Consider the following 14,729-nt stretch of genomic DNA (forward strand, 5'->3'; position numbering starts at 1 on the left):
CGTTGACGAACGCCCGCCCATTATCGTATCTTCGGCGCTAACTATATTGCCTACACCCGACCCGTAGACTCATTATTAGGGGCGTCGGCTGGGCGGAGGTATTACGAGGATAGCTTACGTTAACACCTAACAAATACCGTAAGGAGTTGAAAGCCAATTTTCCAAAAGCTATTTATTGTTTATATAAAATACCATCATAAGTCTATACTAACCAAAAATAGACCCCTAGATATAGTAAACACCTCGTACATACGAGGAAAAATCCATACTTAACCCGTATCAAGCGGCATTTACCGTCAACCTCCTCCCTTCTGGCTTCTAGTGCAGTTTTCTTTTTACATTTGAGTAAAGACTGTCTGTGCTAAATGATAGGCCGTAACCAATCTCCCGCTTCCGGCGTGCATGATAAGTGGCGCCTGTGGCTGCACTGTGCTTCACTTCAGCCTCAGCTGCCCGTGACCAAAGCCACCATTCACCCACTCACTTACTCGCTCCCCCTTCCCCCAATCCACCCACCACACACCACACTCCCCCCCCCGCCGCCCCCTCTGCAACACCCACACCCACCCCCTCTCCAGAAGCCCCACCACCAACCCTCTCCTTCTCCTTCTCAAGCAGCACCTTCAGCACCCCCTCCGGCACATCCTCCCTCCCCATCAAAACCTCCACAACCCTCAACCCGCGCCCCCTCAACACTCGCTCATCACTGAGGGCATCTTCCAGCTCCGCCCACGTCTGCACTTTGACTGCGAACCCGGCTGTGCTGTTCCCACCCACACCCTCCCCGCCCGTCCCGCCCACCTCCCCACTACCCCCTGCACCTAAGAACCTCCCCGCAAGCCCATACTCCCACGCCCCAACGTCATTATACCCCGCCCTTAGCCCATGGATCACACGCTCAATCGTGTACCCCGCGTTGTTCAGCAGTATGACAAGCACGTCCAGGCCCTCGCGGATGATGGTCGAGAGCTCCTGCACTGTCATCTGCACGCTGCCGTCGCCGATGAAGAGGACCGCTTTTGGTGGTGCTGCTCCCTCTGCTGTAGTGGCACTTTGCCCACTCTGCCCGCTCTGCCCACTCTGTCCGCTCCGCTCGCTCCGTTCTCGGACGGCTAAAGCGGCCCCCTGCGCCGCCGGCAGCATATACCCGATGCTCAACCACGTCGCGGGAAAGAAAGCGCGCGCGCCCCTCGGGAGCGCCAAGTCACGCGCGCCATGGGCAGCCGTGCCCGTCTCAGCAAGCAGAACTTCACCAGCCTGCAGGAGCTGCGCGGCGGCGACACGGGGCCAGAAGACGCTGTGCATGATCAAGTCATTTGGGGCCGGAGTGTCTGGCGGTGGTGGCAGGGGCGGAGGCGTGAACGCCGCGGGAGGGACTCTGGCCGCGTCGAGTGTCTGCAGGAGGTGCGTGAGCAGGAAGCGCGCGGGCAGGTTCGCGAACGTTTGGTTGGGCGTTGTGAGAGTGCTGTCGGTGACTAGTACTGCGGCGCTGGCGGCTGGGATCGCCGTGCCGGAGTATGAGTTCGTCGAGCTGAAGTGCGGACCGAAGACGAGGACAAGGTCGGCGGATTTGAAGTAGTCTTGCGCGGCGGCGGGGGCGTAGCTGCCTTTGTAGATGCCGTGGAAGTTCGGCGCCGTCTCGTCTAGCAGGCCTTTCCCGAAGACGGTGGTATAGGTGGGCCAGTTGGTTAGGCGGGAGAGCGCTTGCACGGCGTCAACGATGCCGAGAGCGCGCGTCTCGCCGTCTACGAGGATGAGTGGCTGTTTGGCGCTGTATATTCTGTCGAGCAGCGCTGTGAGCGCGTCTTCCCAGTGCGGGTCCGGCAGCGCCTCGGGCACAGTGATGGGGTGCTGGAGGCGCGCGGCAGAGACGTTCGCCTCGACGAGATCCATGGGCACTTCGATGTACACGGGCCGGCTGTGTAGCAGACACTGGCTAAGCACGTCGTCAATCATCTCCGGACTGGCCTCCGGGTCCCGCAGACTCGCCTGCGCAACAGTGACGTGCGCATGCATCTGGGCGAAGCGGCGAAAGTTGCCGTCGTTGAACGTGTGGTGGATCAAACGGCCCTCGTCCTGGGCGGCCAGCTCCGGCGTCCCGACGACATGGACGACGGCAGCGCGCTCAGCGTATGCGCCGGCGACGGCGTTGATGGCCGACAGCTCGCCGACACCGAAGGTCGTGACGAGGGCGCCGACGCCGTTGATGCGTGCGTATCCGTCGGCCGCGTACCCCGCGTTCAGCTCGTTGGTGTTGCCCACCCAGTGGAGCCCCGCCGGCGCTACGTAGTCGAGCAGCACGAGGTTGTAGTCGCCGGGTACGCCGTGCACGGAGCTGATGTTGAGCTGCCGTAGCCGCGTGAAGAGGTATGCCGCGAGCTTAACCGTCGACGGCATGCTGGGCTATAGGGATTGGATGAGAGGGTAGGTTACCTTGACTCCACTGGGTTCCACCCGTTTAAGTACTGCAGTTTGTACTACCTTGCGTGCATACAGCCGAGGGTATCGCTGTAATTATCGGGTGCAGCTACACCGATCGCCACTCCGTTCATTCCGACTACTCCGACTACGCCGATCATCCAAGTGTGACACTTCTCTGGTACTCCGGTTATGCCGACCAGGGATTTCGATCTCGGAAGCTGTAGATAAAAGGTTGCTGCACCCTGTAAGAGTCAGTATTCCAATCTTTATGCAAAATGTTCCACCAAAAACTTACCATTTTAGAGGAGAAGCGGGCCGGTTTCCAGCCTCTGCCATCCGGAGAATCGCCTTTCGCCTCTTCGAGCATGTTCAAAGTCCAAGATCCAGATTCCAAACCCAAAGCGAAGCCTTGCGACCGCCACTTTAGGACCAACCCCGGCCTCTCTATCTTGAAAGCATCTGCACGAGTCAAAACTCCTTCCAAAACAATCAGTCTCGGGACAGGGCGGCCAGCCTCGGAGTTTTATCCTTGGGAGTCGATCGACATACACGGAAAGACTGGCTCCATGTCCTGCACAACTGGAGAGAGCGCGTATGATTTTGCCATGGCCATGGGCTACGGCTACGCTGCTGGCTCCCCGCAGCTCCTCCGCTTCGTCACTGAGCACATCGAGCTCATCCACAACCCTCCCTACCGCGACTGGGAGTGCTGTTTGACCAGCGGGACAACTGCCGCCATCGACATTGCTTTCCGAATCTTTTGTGTTCGCGGCGATTCGATTCTCGTTGAAGACCGCACGTATTCCGGGACCATGGACATTGCAAAGGCCCATGGGTTGAAGCTTGTTGGTGTGAGGATGGACGACTTTGGCCTCGTGCCCGAAGACCTGGATCGAAAGCTAAGAACATGGAATGGCTCAGACAAGCCACGAGTTTTGTACATGATACCTTCAGGACACAACCCGACTGCAACGACCCAGAGCACAGAACGACGAAAGGCCATTTACGAGGTTGCAGAGCGCCATGACCTCTTCATAATCGAAGACGATCCGTACTATTTCCTCCAGTTGGGGAAAGGCGACTTTTCAGATGCGCCAGATGAATATTTGAGTCGATTGCCGGTTTCTTATCTGTCGCTGGACGTGTCTGGTCGCGTCCTCCGTCTGGATTCGACATCCAAAATCCTCGCTCCAGGACTTCGCTGTGGATGGTTGACGGCATGCTCTCAGGCCGTCGAGAGGATTCTGGCCTATACGGAAATCAGTACAGTGGAGCCGAGCGGAGTTTCCCAAGTCATGCTGTACAAACTACTAGAGGAATGCTGGGGTCATGAAGGCTTCATCAACTGGTTGAGTCGTCTATCTCACCGCTACACACAGCGCCGGAATGTTCTTCTCGGAGCTTGCGAGCGCCATCTCTCGGATGTCTGTCAGTGGTCAATCCCGACTGAGGGTATGTTTCTTTGGATCAAACTTGATGTATCCGATCCTGACATTGAAGACGAAATATACGTCAAGTCCAAAGAAAACGGAGTATTGGTCAGTAAAGGCAGCTGGTTCTCTGTTAGCGAGGATACAGATGGCGTTCACTTCCGCTTTACATTCGCAGCGGCAGCGCAAGATGATCTGGATGAGGCTGTCAGTCGTTTCGGAGACATCGTAAGGAATTGTTTAAGACGTACTACATAAACTCATAGTCGGGGCTCGCCAGAAACGGGTGCTCGGCGAGATGGAACCAAAAGTCGGCGCTAAAGTCATGCAAGTTCCATTCATGTGCTGTTGGCGATGAAAGAGGGTCGTAGTCGTTGGACAGAACCTTGTCGAGTAGGTTCTTGATGGTTTGCGCAGCTCGAGATAGCAATGCGTAGTTTGGGTCTTCGATGTGGACTAACGCTCCTTTGTTCACCTCGGCAACAAGAACACTCAGATCTTGAATGACTTGACTCTCCCCGAAGGACTTGTCGAGTAAAGCATGGCAAAGTATGCCTGCTGCTGCCAGCCCATAATACACCACCTGTAACATGTTAGCTAATTCTTCTTACGGGTATTCTCAAGTTCCACATACCTTCCAGGCTACTGATGTGCCGGAGTTGGCCAAGCTTTCTCTAAGTACCACTGCCTCAACGACAACACTCAACATATTCGTTGATATGCTGAGTAATTGAGCATCTGGTCCCGGTACCTCGCGTACCAGTGCCAAACGGAGGAGGAACAAGACGTGAAGGTGATTTAGTCGCGCGCTGACCAAAAAGTCTCGCTCCACTGGATGCCGATCGCAAGCTTTTAAAGCACCTTCTAGTCGGAACTGCGGGGGCAGTGCTTCCCATTGGGCTTCGGCATCAGCTTGTATAGCACTGCATTGATTAGCATACCTTCATTTTGCAAGCATCTTTACCCACCCAGCTCTTTCAATCTTCTTATCGTAATCTTCTTCCCTAAACAGGTCAAGTATGTCCTCTTTCAACACCGCACACAATGCAGACCATTGAGTGTCTACCGCGTACGAAAACTTTTCATCCTGTGCCCATTGGAAATTTCGATCCAGCACCTGGCAGTACTTTTGATGGATCCGTGGCGGACGGCCCAAGAACACAGAAATGTTTTTGTCCGCAGAGTAAGCTCGAGCGAATGTAAGTTGACGGATGCTGCTAATGAAGGGCGTACCATCAAACTTCTCATGGTAACCGAGAGCAAACAAGGAGCTCACAACATCTCCTATCTTTCTCCAAGAACAGTAGCCTGATGGTCAGTTAAGCCAGTGATATAAGAGGCGGTACTAACTCTGGTCGCCGTCTATAAACGAATGACTGATAAAGTTTTCGTACTGAAGTATGAGCTGGAGTTCATTCAGGCAGTCGAGTGATAGAGCCGTTTCCAGGCAGAGGTCAGAGTAGTGCATGGCAAGTCGCGAAAGAGCGCGTCGCTTTCGCTCGTCATCGTAAGTGCAGTCGAGGCAGGCCCGGGAGACGGCGGTAAAGAACAACCCCAGCGTCTCCCATCGCGCATTGTCGCCACAAAACTTGGCGCAAAACTCCTCCGATGTAGTAGCCGTCAGCGGGCTGCAGGAATTGAAGAAGAGCTTCGTCGAAATCTCCAGATCTTCTGCTTCGAGGACAAGCCGAACGCTCTGAGCGCATTGCTCCGTGAAAGAGTCCGCTAACGCGAGATTTACTCCTTTGCTGACCCATTCTTCAACGATTGGAATCCAAGACAAGACATTCGGAGGGCAGCGAAATCTCCGAATCAAGCTTGCGCCGTGAGAGACTTTTTCGTCATCCACCAGGGTCTTATGCAGGGTTTGATCATCCTTTTGACTGCTCTCCGACGAAAGATGGTTGAAGAGAGTGGTATGGCTTGACGAGCCCTGATAGAGCGGGTTGGGATAGTGCTTGGGTGTATACGTCGAAGGAGTGAGGTTGAAACCAAGTTCCCTCGGCTCGTGCGGCGGGACCCTTCTCTTTTTGAACGGCCTTGACCGATAACAACACGCGGCTGCCTTATCGCGGTCTCTGCATCGTGAACAGACAGGGCGCGAATGGTCGCAGGCCAACTTCGATAATCTGCAAGGATCACAAGCTGCTAACTTAGGCGGCATCCTCGAATTATGGAAGGGCGAATGTAGCGGGGCGCGTGAAGGCGGGGTTTATAGTACGTGTAGCCGAGGAGCGCTATGATTGATTGGTCCAACACGATTGCTCTAGTACTCAATTATGATAAAAACTCACGGCAAATTCAAGAATTATAGTCTTTCCCTTTCGCACTTTGTTATGCACAAGACAAGTTTGTTCTATGAGAAAAATATTCAAATTTTACATTTCAGCGCAAAGAGTAAGCTACTCAAATTCGGCTGTGAAGGAACTCGTTGTCAAGCGCATACAATCACAAAGCCCAAAAAGCCACAAGTATTGCAACAAAAAGTTACGATTAATCAGAGAAGCACAGTCCTAATCTATATGTACAGCGAAGCTTTAACAAAGGAATTAGAAGCGACTTTCGCTCCCCGTTCAAACCCCCTCCCAAAACCCCTAAGGCATCTAGCAAGAAGAGACCTTGGAGTACTTGCAGTGGCCGCTGGAGCCAGAGTGGGTCTTCTTGGGCTCCTTGGAGTTGTTGTTGGTGCCCTGGTACTCGACGCAGACCTCCTTGACGGAGGAAGCGCAAGTGTTGGTGAAGGTGGCGGTGTCGCCGTAGTTGGAGTTGATGCCGGCGAGGGACTTGCCGTTGTAGGCCTTGACGTCCTTGATGATGACCTCGCGCTTGGAGCCGTTCTGCTTGCAGTCTGTGCGTGTGCGTGGTTAGTGTGTGTTGTTGCGTGTTGGAGTGAGTGAGGGGACTTACTGCCGCAAGAGCGGTACAGCTTGCCGAAGTCGCTGACGGTGAAGCCGTCGATGGTGACCTTGCCGGCACCGTTGTGCTGGATGACCTTGTCGTCGGCACCCTGGGCACCACCGCCGGTGATGGTGGCGGTACCGTCACCCTTGAGGGTCAGGGCGTCTAGAAGAGAGTTGGTCAGTATGATGTGTGCTTTGTAGTAAGTGATGGATGGGAGAAAGAAGACTCACCCTCGCAGACGGCGGACCACCAGACGTTCTCGAGAGTGCAAGAGCCCATGCAGTGGATACCCTCGATCTGGTCCTTGCCGATGATGACGTTCTTGAGGTGAGCGCCGTCCTCGAGCTGGAAGACGGCGTCCTTGTTGCCACCCTCCTTCTGGCCAGTGCAGCTAACGCCACGGCCGTAGGTCTTCATGCCACCGTCAAAGGTGCCCTTGATGGACTTGACGGACTTGAAGGTCTCAGAGCCCTTGGAGGAGGGGATGGGGAAGTTGGAGCGGCGGACAAGCTCCGGAGTGTTGTCGGCAGGCGCGGCCATGCCGGCAACCGCGAGGAGGGAAGCAAGGAGGAGAGTCTGGGGCTGCATTTTGAATGAATGAAGGTGGTGCTGATGATCTCAGATCTATCAAATGAATGTGTGGTTGAATGAATGGAAGTGTGGAAGGAAGGACTGGCTTCTGTGTGCTGATGAGGAGGCATCTTTGTCTGCTGCGGCGCCGGCTTATATACATACTTGAGAGACTGTCCCTTGAGGGCCATGTTGTTTCCTCCGATGTGCTGCCTCCGACATGCTGCCTCTGACCATGCTCATGCCGTCTCCGCTCGGAGGCCCTGGTGCATGTTTCCGCCCTCCGGGCGCTCGTACTTCGAAACCGCGAGAAACACGGGCCCTCGGTTCTAGAGCCAGGAGAGCTCATCTATGCTACTTGGCATCACATTGTCGAAGACGAGCACATTGTTGCAGTCGAGAAACAGTCGATAGATAAATTCTTGAGCTTGAGTAAGAGTAGACGTCGTGCAGCGACGATGATCTTGACTGTTCTTGCGTGTTGCGTATGCTCAAGCTGATCTTTTCCTGATCGCAAGGCCCAAGAGAAGCATGAAAGCAACCTTAACGGGGGCCCTGTAATCGGGGTACCAGGGGCCCGCCAGCGCAGCGCCGAGCAGCTTGGCGGAAGAGAGAGAGAGAGAATCATCTCCGGAGCTCGCCCCAAGCGCGCGCCAAGTCGCGCCTCCGCGAAACCGGGGGCCCTGTCCGCCCAGACTTGGCAGTGCTTGGCGGCCCCGCCCTTCAAACGCGCCAACGCCGAAACAGTGGAATGTTTGTTTCTTCACGGCAACTCCGCCGCTGATCCCTTCGCTTCATCGAACTCCGCGTTTATGCTTGACCGTCTGACTCGCCCTCCCGACTCACATCGGGCAACCCTCCCCGGCATACCGCTACTCGGCTCTGCTTCTTCGGTCCACTGGCCCTGCCAACTCGCGCCCTGTGTCGCTTCATGCCTGCTGCCTTTCCCGCTCCCGTGTCTCACTTTTTCAAGCGCTTCGCCACAATCGGCTGCCCGAGGTGTGATTCTGGAAAACAATGGCTCGTTTCAGGCCCGGGCGTGTTTTCGCATGATGGGCCGCTTGCCCAGGCGTGCCAGGGAACCTTGAGCGGATTTGTTGTGCAATTGGCCCGGTGCTGCAAATGCCTCACTCCATGCAAGAGCAGGGAGGCGCGACAGCCGTGGACTCCTGAATTTCTGAGTTGCGTTGCTTGGGGACAGAGCGGTATCTCACGCGGGTGCAGGGAGGCTGTCACTCTTTCCCGTGTGCCTGATTCTCGGAGCATGTCGATTGGAGCGAGTCCAAGACGACCTGCCTCGGACCTCAGAGTAGCCGAGGAATACTGGTTTGCAACTTCCAAGCCTTTCGAGTACGTCCGCCTGTGGGAACCCGTCAGTGATTACGTTTCGGCCTGGGAAAACCACCAACATGCCGTCTTCACTGCACCGCTATTGTGACCTATCTGCATCATGGGACACAGAAAATGGGAATGACAATCACCGTTCACACGTCCCAGACGAGGAGACAGAAACGAGGACCACCGACAAAGTTTGAAGACAGCGAAGATGAAGACGAGGGCGGTATAGGGATAGGGGAACACGAAGCCAGCCAAGCTTTCTGGTCTCTGTCAAATATACACTCTATCAGTCTCCGAATCCCTCTTCCCATTGCTTCGCGAGTCGTCTGCGTAGTGGACATACCATCACGACTCGAGAAACAAGAAAACAATAACAAGCCACGAAAAAACACACAGCTAGGTCTCCACACCAAAAAGCCTTCAGTTCTCTAACAGAAACCACACAGGACAAAACTTACTTGCGAGCCTCCTGTTTAACCCCAAAACACCACCACAGGTCTCAGCGACGCATCTACAACCGCAAAGTAATCACTGAATGATACTATTTACTCTCCTTAATCACGGACGAACGGCATATATATACCGAACAATCCGCTACCATGAGATTTTTTATTCAAAGAAAAAACAATGTTCCAGCACAAAAAGAACGCAACGACATCAGAAAGAGCGAAGTGCAACACCAAAGTGCAGCATCGCGAGAGCATCCACCGCCAGTGCTGCTGCGTGGATGCAGGCCCTCGTCTTCCGAGCACGACTCGCCGGCGTGGCAGCAGTGGCTTTTGGTATTGTGGCTGGGATAGATGTATAGATGTGGAAGGTGTGGCGAACAGGGCGGTAGCTTTCAGCAATCAGCGTCAGCAAGCACCAAACACGCACAAAAACCCGAACAGCAAACAATAAACAAAGCTCATTCACAATCGACGCGCAAATTCGCAGCCGCCTCCTCACAGTCGTCTGCCTCTTCACGCCCGGCGTCAACGTGTTGTGTTCTCGTACGCAATGTGGGCCTGGCCAGCACCACAGCTCCTCGAGCCCGTCCAGCCATCAACATGCCTATGCTATGGTTATTTTAAGTTCTCAGTATACCGTCGATACATTATAGCCTTGCGTCAAGTAATTAGGCACATATCCCATCACCACGAACCCCTCCCCGCTTCTCAGTCTAAACCATATACCCCAGACAGCAGATAACGTGCATCGCAACACAGCAGATCTTGTGTTCGGCTGAGGCTGATGGAAATGCATCCATCTATAAACCGCCACTCTAAAACCCCGCAAGCCACATTCAACAACAAGGCAAAGAAGCAAGCGGCGTCTTATGAAGCGGGGCAGGGCCACCAAACACGAGGACGGAGATGCGCGTAAGGCGCTTCCCAACGCCGAATGGTTGTTCTCAACTTTCCACCTTTCCGCACGATGATAGATGAACTTTAGTCACAGACGATACGCTCGCTCTACTGCAGATGCCATGTCCAGAAGAATCGTTGTTTCTTATATATCTTGTTGAAATACGGATTTCAAACAAAGGGGTAGCCGTCGCATGCACGCTATCCTCTCACTGACGCCTCTGTCGCTGATCACAGCTCTGCTCCATACACCCCTGCCCCAACAAGCCGACGGCCAGCCACGGCTCCCCTCCCTCCTCTCTATAGCACAGTTTGTCTTATGCAGTCTGCTTCCCCTCCCTCGCCATGCCCTTGTCTCACGCCACTAGGTACTTCCATCCACTTCCCTCTGAGATGTAAGTCCCCACTCGGAAGCCCACGCGCGCGCAACTCCAACTCCGGATTCTTACAGAGACTTAGCCTGCGCTCTCCTTTTCTCTCTGTCTCAGTCCAGCAGTGCTAGCCAGCGAGACCCGAACACGCAGTGAGCACGCACAACACACCCACGCGCCGCACCGCGATGGCGCTGCCTCTCCTTCGCTTCTTTTCCCTCCTCCTCCACACAACCACCCCAGCAACCGCAACGCGCATCACGATCTTCAACGACACCGCATGCAGCGAGCCGGGCCAGCAGGCCGAGCGCGCAGAGATGGAGGGTGATGGCGGGCAGCACGAGCTCGAGGCCGGGTATGGGCGGTCCAAGATGTTGAACTGGCGGGCTCGGAGTGTGGTGGTGCTGAGGTTGTGGAGTTGAGTACTGGGAGTCCTGTTGCTGCTAATGGTGCTGCTGCTGCGAGCTGATGCTGGGTTGGTGCTGGTTGGTTGCTTTGTGTTGGATCGGTGTGTTAGATACCTTGTCTTGATCTATGTGAAAGGGGTAACAAGAACACCTGTTTGATATCAAAAGCTCAGTCCCGAATTTAGTTCACTGTCAATAGCTTAGTAACATTAACATTGTGAGGCAACCCCTCGAATCAATTGATTGACTACAGCCCTGAGTATATCTGATAAGTACATCCGACAAATACAAAACCAAACCAAAAAATTGGCACCTACCTAATCCCCCCGCAAAACCGCCTAATCTACCAACAGGCCTAGTCCAGATACCCGAAGGCATCCCTTGGCCGCCCGGCATCCCTTGGCCGCTCGACATCCCTTGGCCGCCTGGCATCCCTTGGCCGCCTGGCATCCATTGGCCACTCGGCATCCATTGGCCACTCGGCATCCATTGGATGCTCGGCTTTGAAACCTTTATTGACCTTCAACCAAAACAGCGCCAAGTCATGAAAGTACAAACCCCTGAGCTTGAAATTCTTATCCGTCTGCTTCCAGAGCTCAAACTGTTCAGGCTCGCTTGGCGGACGTTTCCTCCTGAACAGCGCCAGCCGCTTCTTATGCTCCACCTGCTGGCGTCTGTATTCCTTCGTCCCCTCCCTCACGATTTCTTTGGCCATCCTAAAATCTAACTCGCGGAGTTGGTCCAAGAATGCTTTCGATTGCGCTTTTGGTTCGGTGATTGTGGCCGGAGGTGTCAAAGGTACTGGCAATCCTCTAATCGTTTTCTCTGTCCCATTGTTAGCAAATCCCGACTGTCTTCCCAATGCTACTTACACTTTTGCTCACCCTTCTTCTTCTGTCCCCCTGGGTGGTTCCCGAGGAAATGGTTGATCAAGTATGAGGCGTCGTTGCCCTCGCCAGCTTGTTGATAAATATCCTGCATGGTAAGCGCGCCTCTGTTTCTCCGCTCGGGCGTCACAATCGTGTGCGCCATGAATGGCTTGAGCAACGTCCGCACCACTTCACGGTGAAACCCAAGCGCTTTCAGCGCGTCCTGCGCCGTCACAAAACTCTTGGCCGAGCCTATACCACCGACGACGCCTGCATGCTCGCATAACCACTCAAGCTCGCACCAATCCCCGCTCTTGCCGCCAGTCTTGAGGACGACGCGTCCGGACGTAAGCTCCATGTGCTTGTCGACGGCCTTGCACATATCGTAGACCGTCATGGCTGCCACCTGCGCCGACGTCAAGGCCTCCATCTCGACGCCTGTGGTACCGAGCGTTTCGGCCAACGCCCTGATGGCGACGCCTCCGTGAGGGAATTGCTTCGAGCCCTGGAAGAGTTCGCAGTCAACCGTGACGTTGGTGAGCATGATGGGGTGGCACAGCGGGATCAGCTCGCTGCATTTCTTGCTGGCCATGATGCCTGCCGTGCGTGCTGTGGCCAGTACATCCCCTTTCCTTAACGTGTCTTGCGCTATCGCTTCAACAGGGTCCGGGTTACTGAAACGTACTTTCGCCACCGAGATAGCTACTCGCTTCGTCACCTGCTTTCCGCTGACCGACACCATGTGAGCTTTACCACTGGAGTTGACGTGGGTGAGGACACCTCTCGAACCGGATGCTTTCATCTCGTCGGTTTTAGGCTGGCTAGACGTCGATGCGACTTTGCTATCCTCGGTCTCAGGCTGATCGGATGCCGACGGGGCATTAGTCCTGTCGACCCCGGCACTGCTATCCTCGGTCCCAGGCTGATCGGATGCCGACGTGGCATTAATCCTATCGGCCCCAGCACTACCAAGCGGTGCGTTGGTGTTGATAGTCTCTCTACCCCTTTCCATTCCCTCCAACCCACCTTCGGACGTCGGTAACTTCTCGTTCGTATGTTCTTCTTCCGGTTCCTCTTTCAGAAATTCTTTCTCAAATTCTTCCAGTCCTTTTCCCGTTTCTTCCTTTTCTTTCTTCCAATACGCGTCCGTATATTCTTTCGACCATTTTTGCAGTTTTTCCCATTCTTCCAGTTTTTTTCTTTCTTCTTCCAAGTCATTCTCCTTTTCTTTTTCCATTTCCATCATTCTCTGCTCCTTTCTCTCTTTCTTCTTTTGGTTCTTCTCTTTATTCTTTTCACTCTTCTGTTTCTGTTTTTCCCTCATCCTCCCTAGCTTTTCTTCTACCCGCCTTTGCTTATACTCATCAAATGCCTCAGGACTCATATCCATTAGCACCTGATAATAATTAGACACGGGATCAACTTTGTAACGATGCAGAAAAGCCATTCTCTTCCTTTCTTCTTTGGAAAGTGGGGGTTGGGGTTGTGAGTTCTTTTGTAACTCTGAGAGGGCTCGTGGATTCTTGTTCATCATTTTAGTGAAGGCCGCAAATCCTCCCGCCTTTTTTACCGCTTTAGAACTCCGACCTCCTCTGTCTTCACGAGTAGACGAAGAGGAAAAGTGCCGCAACTGAGTGAGAACAGGCGGGTGCAACAGGTGCGTCGGGACCCGGGAATGCAAAGGCGAATTGTCGAATGAAGATCTGAAGCTGGTAAGATGGTTGTCTGTGAGAGCCGGTTAGTTGGCCGTTTGCGAACAGGCACAGATGGCACGATTGCTCCACATTTTGAATGAGCGGATAGTTGACTCGCCAAGCAGTGTTGACAATCGCTTCATTTACACCCAGGGAGCGTTCAATCACCCACCAATCAATATCATCGGCCTGTTTTTCATGTTTTCCAACTCGCCCATTCCGGCGTGCTTCTCCTTTTTCCGCTTGACTGCAGCGCCAATGACTTCAAGTAGCTCGTTTTGTTGCTCAGCTGACATTCCTTCCTCGCCGCTCTTCCGCAAAATGTCTCTGAGCGAGACCTCGGCATTGCCGAACAAGCACACCTTGAGATTTCCATCGCTGGTGATCCGCAGCCTGTTGCAAGTCCCACAGAAATTGTGCGTCATGCTCGTGATGAAACCAATCTTGCCGACGAAGCCAGGAATTTCCCAAGTCTTGCTCGTGTCGTTTTTGTGTCCTTTGACCTGCCTCAATGTCGGGTACTTCGCGCGGATAATGTCCAACATCTCGGAATACGACAGCATCTTGTTCTGGCTCCACTTGTTGCCGTCGAACGGCATGTACTCGATGAAGCGGACCTCGATGTCTTTTTCCCGCCCGAGTTCCACAAACGGCAGAATCTCCCGGTCGTTCAAGCCGCGCATCACGACGCAATTGATCTTGAGCTTGACCCCCGCGCCTAGTTTGTTCATCTCCAGTATCCGGTCAATGCTCTTCATCACTGCGTCGAATCCTTTGCGCCGCGTCATGATCTGGAACTGGAATGGGTCCAGCGTATCCAGACTCAGGTTTACGCCCGTCAACCCGGCCTCGACCATGCTGTCCAGTTTCCGCCAAAGTGATATGCCATTCGTGGTCAGCGCCAATTCGCGGAGTCCTTGCGAGCGCAGAGAGCCGATCGATTGCATGAGCGGGACGATGTCGCGGCGCACGGTGGGTTCGCCACCCGTCAATCGGATTTTGCTGACGCCTTCGGAGACGAAGAGGGATGAGAGGTAGACTATTTCTGGCGTCGAGAGAAGGTGGTCGGGCGGCGACAGAGGCACTCCTTCTACACATGTTGTTAGCGCGGGTTGCGGCTGGTGGCAGGAGACGTGCATACCTTCGGGCATGCAGTAGAGGCAGCGCAAGTTGCAGCGCTCCGTGACGCTGATGCGCAAGTAGTCATGCTGGCGATCAAAGTTATCGGTCAGGAAATCGGAAAATGGCTTGGCTTGTCTGATGGCCTCTCGGCGACTCGTGGCGGCGACAGCGGTGGTGAGCCGTCGCACGAGAAGTTGGTTGCCACCGAGGGCATTCAGACGCCGCGCGCTGCGCAGAGCCGTGGCTGCCATGTTGGGGCC

General features: G+C 54.4%; 6 protein-coding genes across 6 annotated transcripts; 1 reads left to right on the forward strand and 5 right to left on the reverse strand.

The window, feature by feature from the left end:
- Nucleotides 1–318: 318 nt before the first annotated feature.
- K452DRAFT_329038 (uncharacterized protein) lies at nt 319–2,397 on the reverse strand (the record flags this gene model as incomplete). Its single annotated transcript, XM_033545032.1, has 4 exons — nt 319–449; nt 588–758; nt 813–1,037; nt 1,080–2,397. The coding sequence occupies 4 exons, from the start codon at nt 2,395–2,397 to the stop codon at nt 319–321; spliced, it is 1,845 nt and encodes a 614-aa protein (XP_033393863.1).
- Nucleotides 2,398–2,696: 299 nt separating this feature from the next.
- Nucleotides 2,697–4,109, forward strand: K452DRAFT_235154 (uncharacterized protein; the record flags this gene model as incomplete). The annotated part of the gene is made up of 1 exon (XM_033537408.1): nt 2,697–4,109. The coding sequence occupies one exon, from the start codon at nt 2,697–2,699 to the stop codon at nt 4,107–4,109; it is 1,413 nt and encodes a 470-aa protein (XP_033393864.1).
- On the reverse strand, nt 4,102–6,015 carry K452DRAFT_235039 (uncharacterized protein; the record flags this gene model as incomplete). The annotated part of the gene is made up of 4 exons (XM_033537401.1): nt 4,102–4,434; nt 4,486–4,774; nt 4,820–5,159; nt 5,202–6,015. 4 exons carry the CDS (start codon nt 6,013–6,015, stop codon nt 4,102–4,104), a joined length of 1,776 nt encoding a protein of 591 aa, XP_033393865.1.
- Nucleotides 6,016–6,454: 439 nt separating this feature from the next.
- On the reverse strand, nt 6,455–7,292 carry K452DRAFT_234723 (polysaccharide lyase family 3 protein; the record flags this gene model as incomplete). Its single annotated transcript, XM_033537381.1, has 3 exons — nt 6,455–6,699; nt 6,759–6,914; nt 6,983–7,292. 3 exons carry the CDS (start codon nt 7,290–7,292, stop codon nt 6,455–6,457), a joined length of 711 nt encoding a protein of 236 aa, XP_033393866.1.
- A 3,847-nt stretch (nt 7,293–11,139) lies between these two features.
- Nucleotides 11,140–12,890, reverse strand: K452DRAFT_301515 (uncharacterized protein; the record flags this gene model as incomplete). Its single annotated transcript, XM_033542450.1, has 2 exons — nt 11,140–11,609; nt 11,669–12,890. The coding sequence occupies 2 exons, from the start codon at nt 12,888–12,890 to the stop codon at nt 11,140–11,142; spliced, it is 1,692 nt and encodes a 563-aa protein (XP_033393867.1).
- Nucleotides 12,891–13,511: 621 nt separating this feature from the next.
- On the reverse strand, nt 13,512–14,720 carry K452DRAFT_301516 (uncharacterized protein; the record flags this gene model as incomplete). Its single annotated transcript, XM_033542451.1, has 2 exons — nt 13,512–14,437; nt 14,489–14,720. 2 exons carry the CDS (start codon nt 14,718–14,720, stop codon nt 13,512–13,514), a joined length of 1,158 nt encoding a protein of 385 aa, XP_033393868.1.
- Nucleotides 14,721–14,729: the final 9 nt, after the last annotated feature.

Source organism: Aplosporella prunicola (genome assembly GCF_010093885.1).
Source record: "Aplosporella prunicola CBS 121167 unplaced genomic scaffold K452scaffold_25, whole genome shotgun sequence".
Taxonomy (NCBI): domain Eukaryota; kingdom Fungi; phylum Ascomycota; class Dothideomycetes; order Botryosphaeriales; family Aplosporellaceae; genus Aplosporella; species Aplosporella prunicola.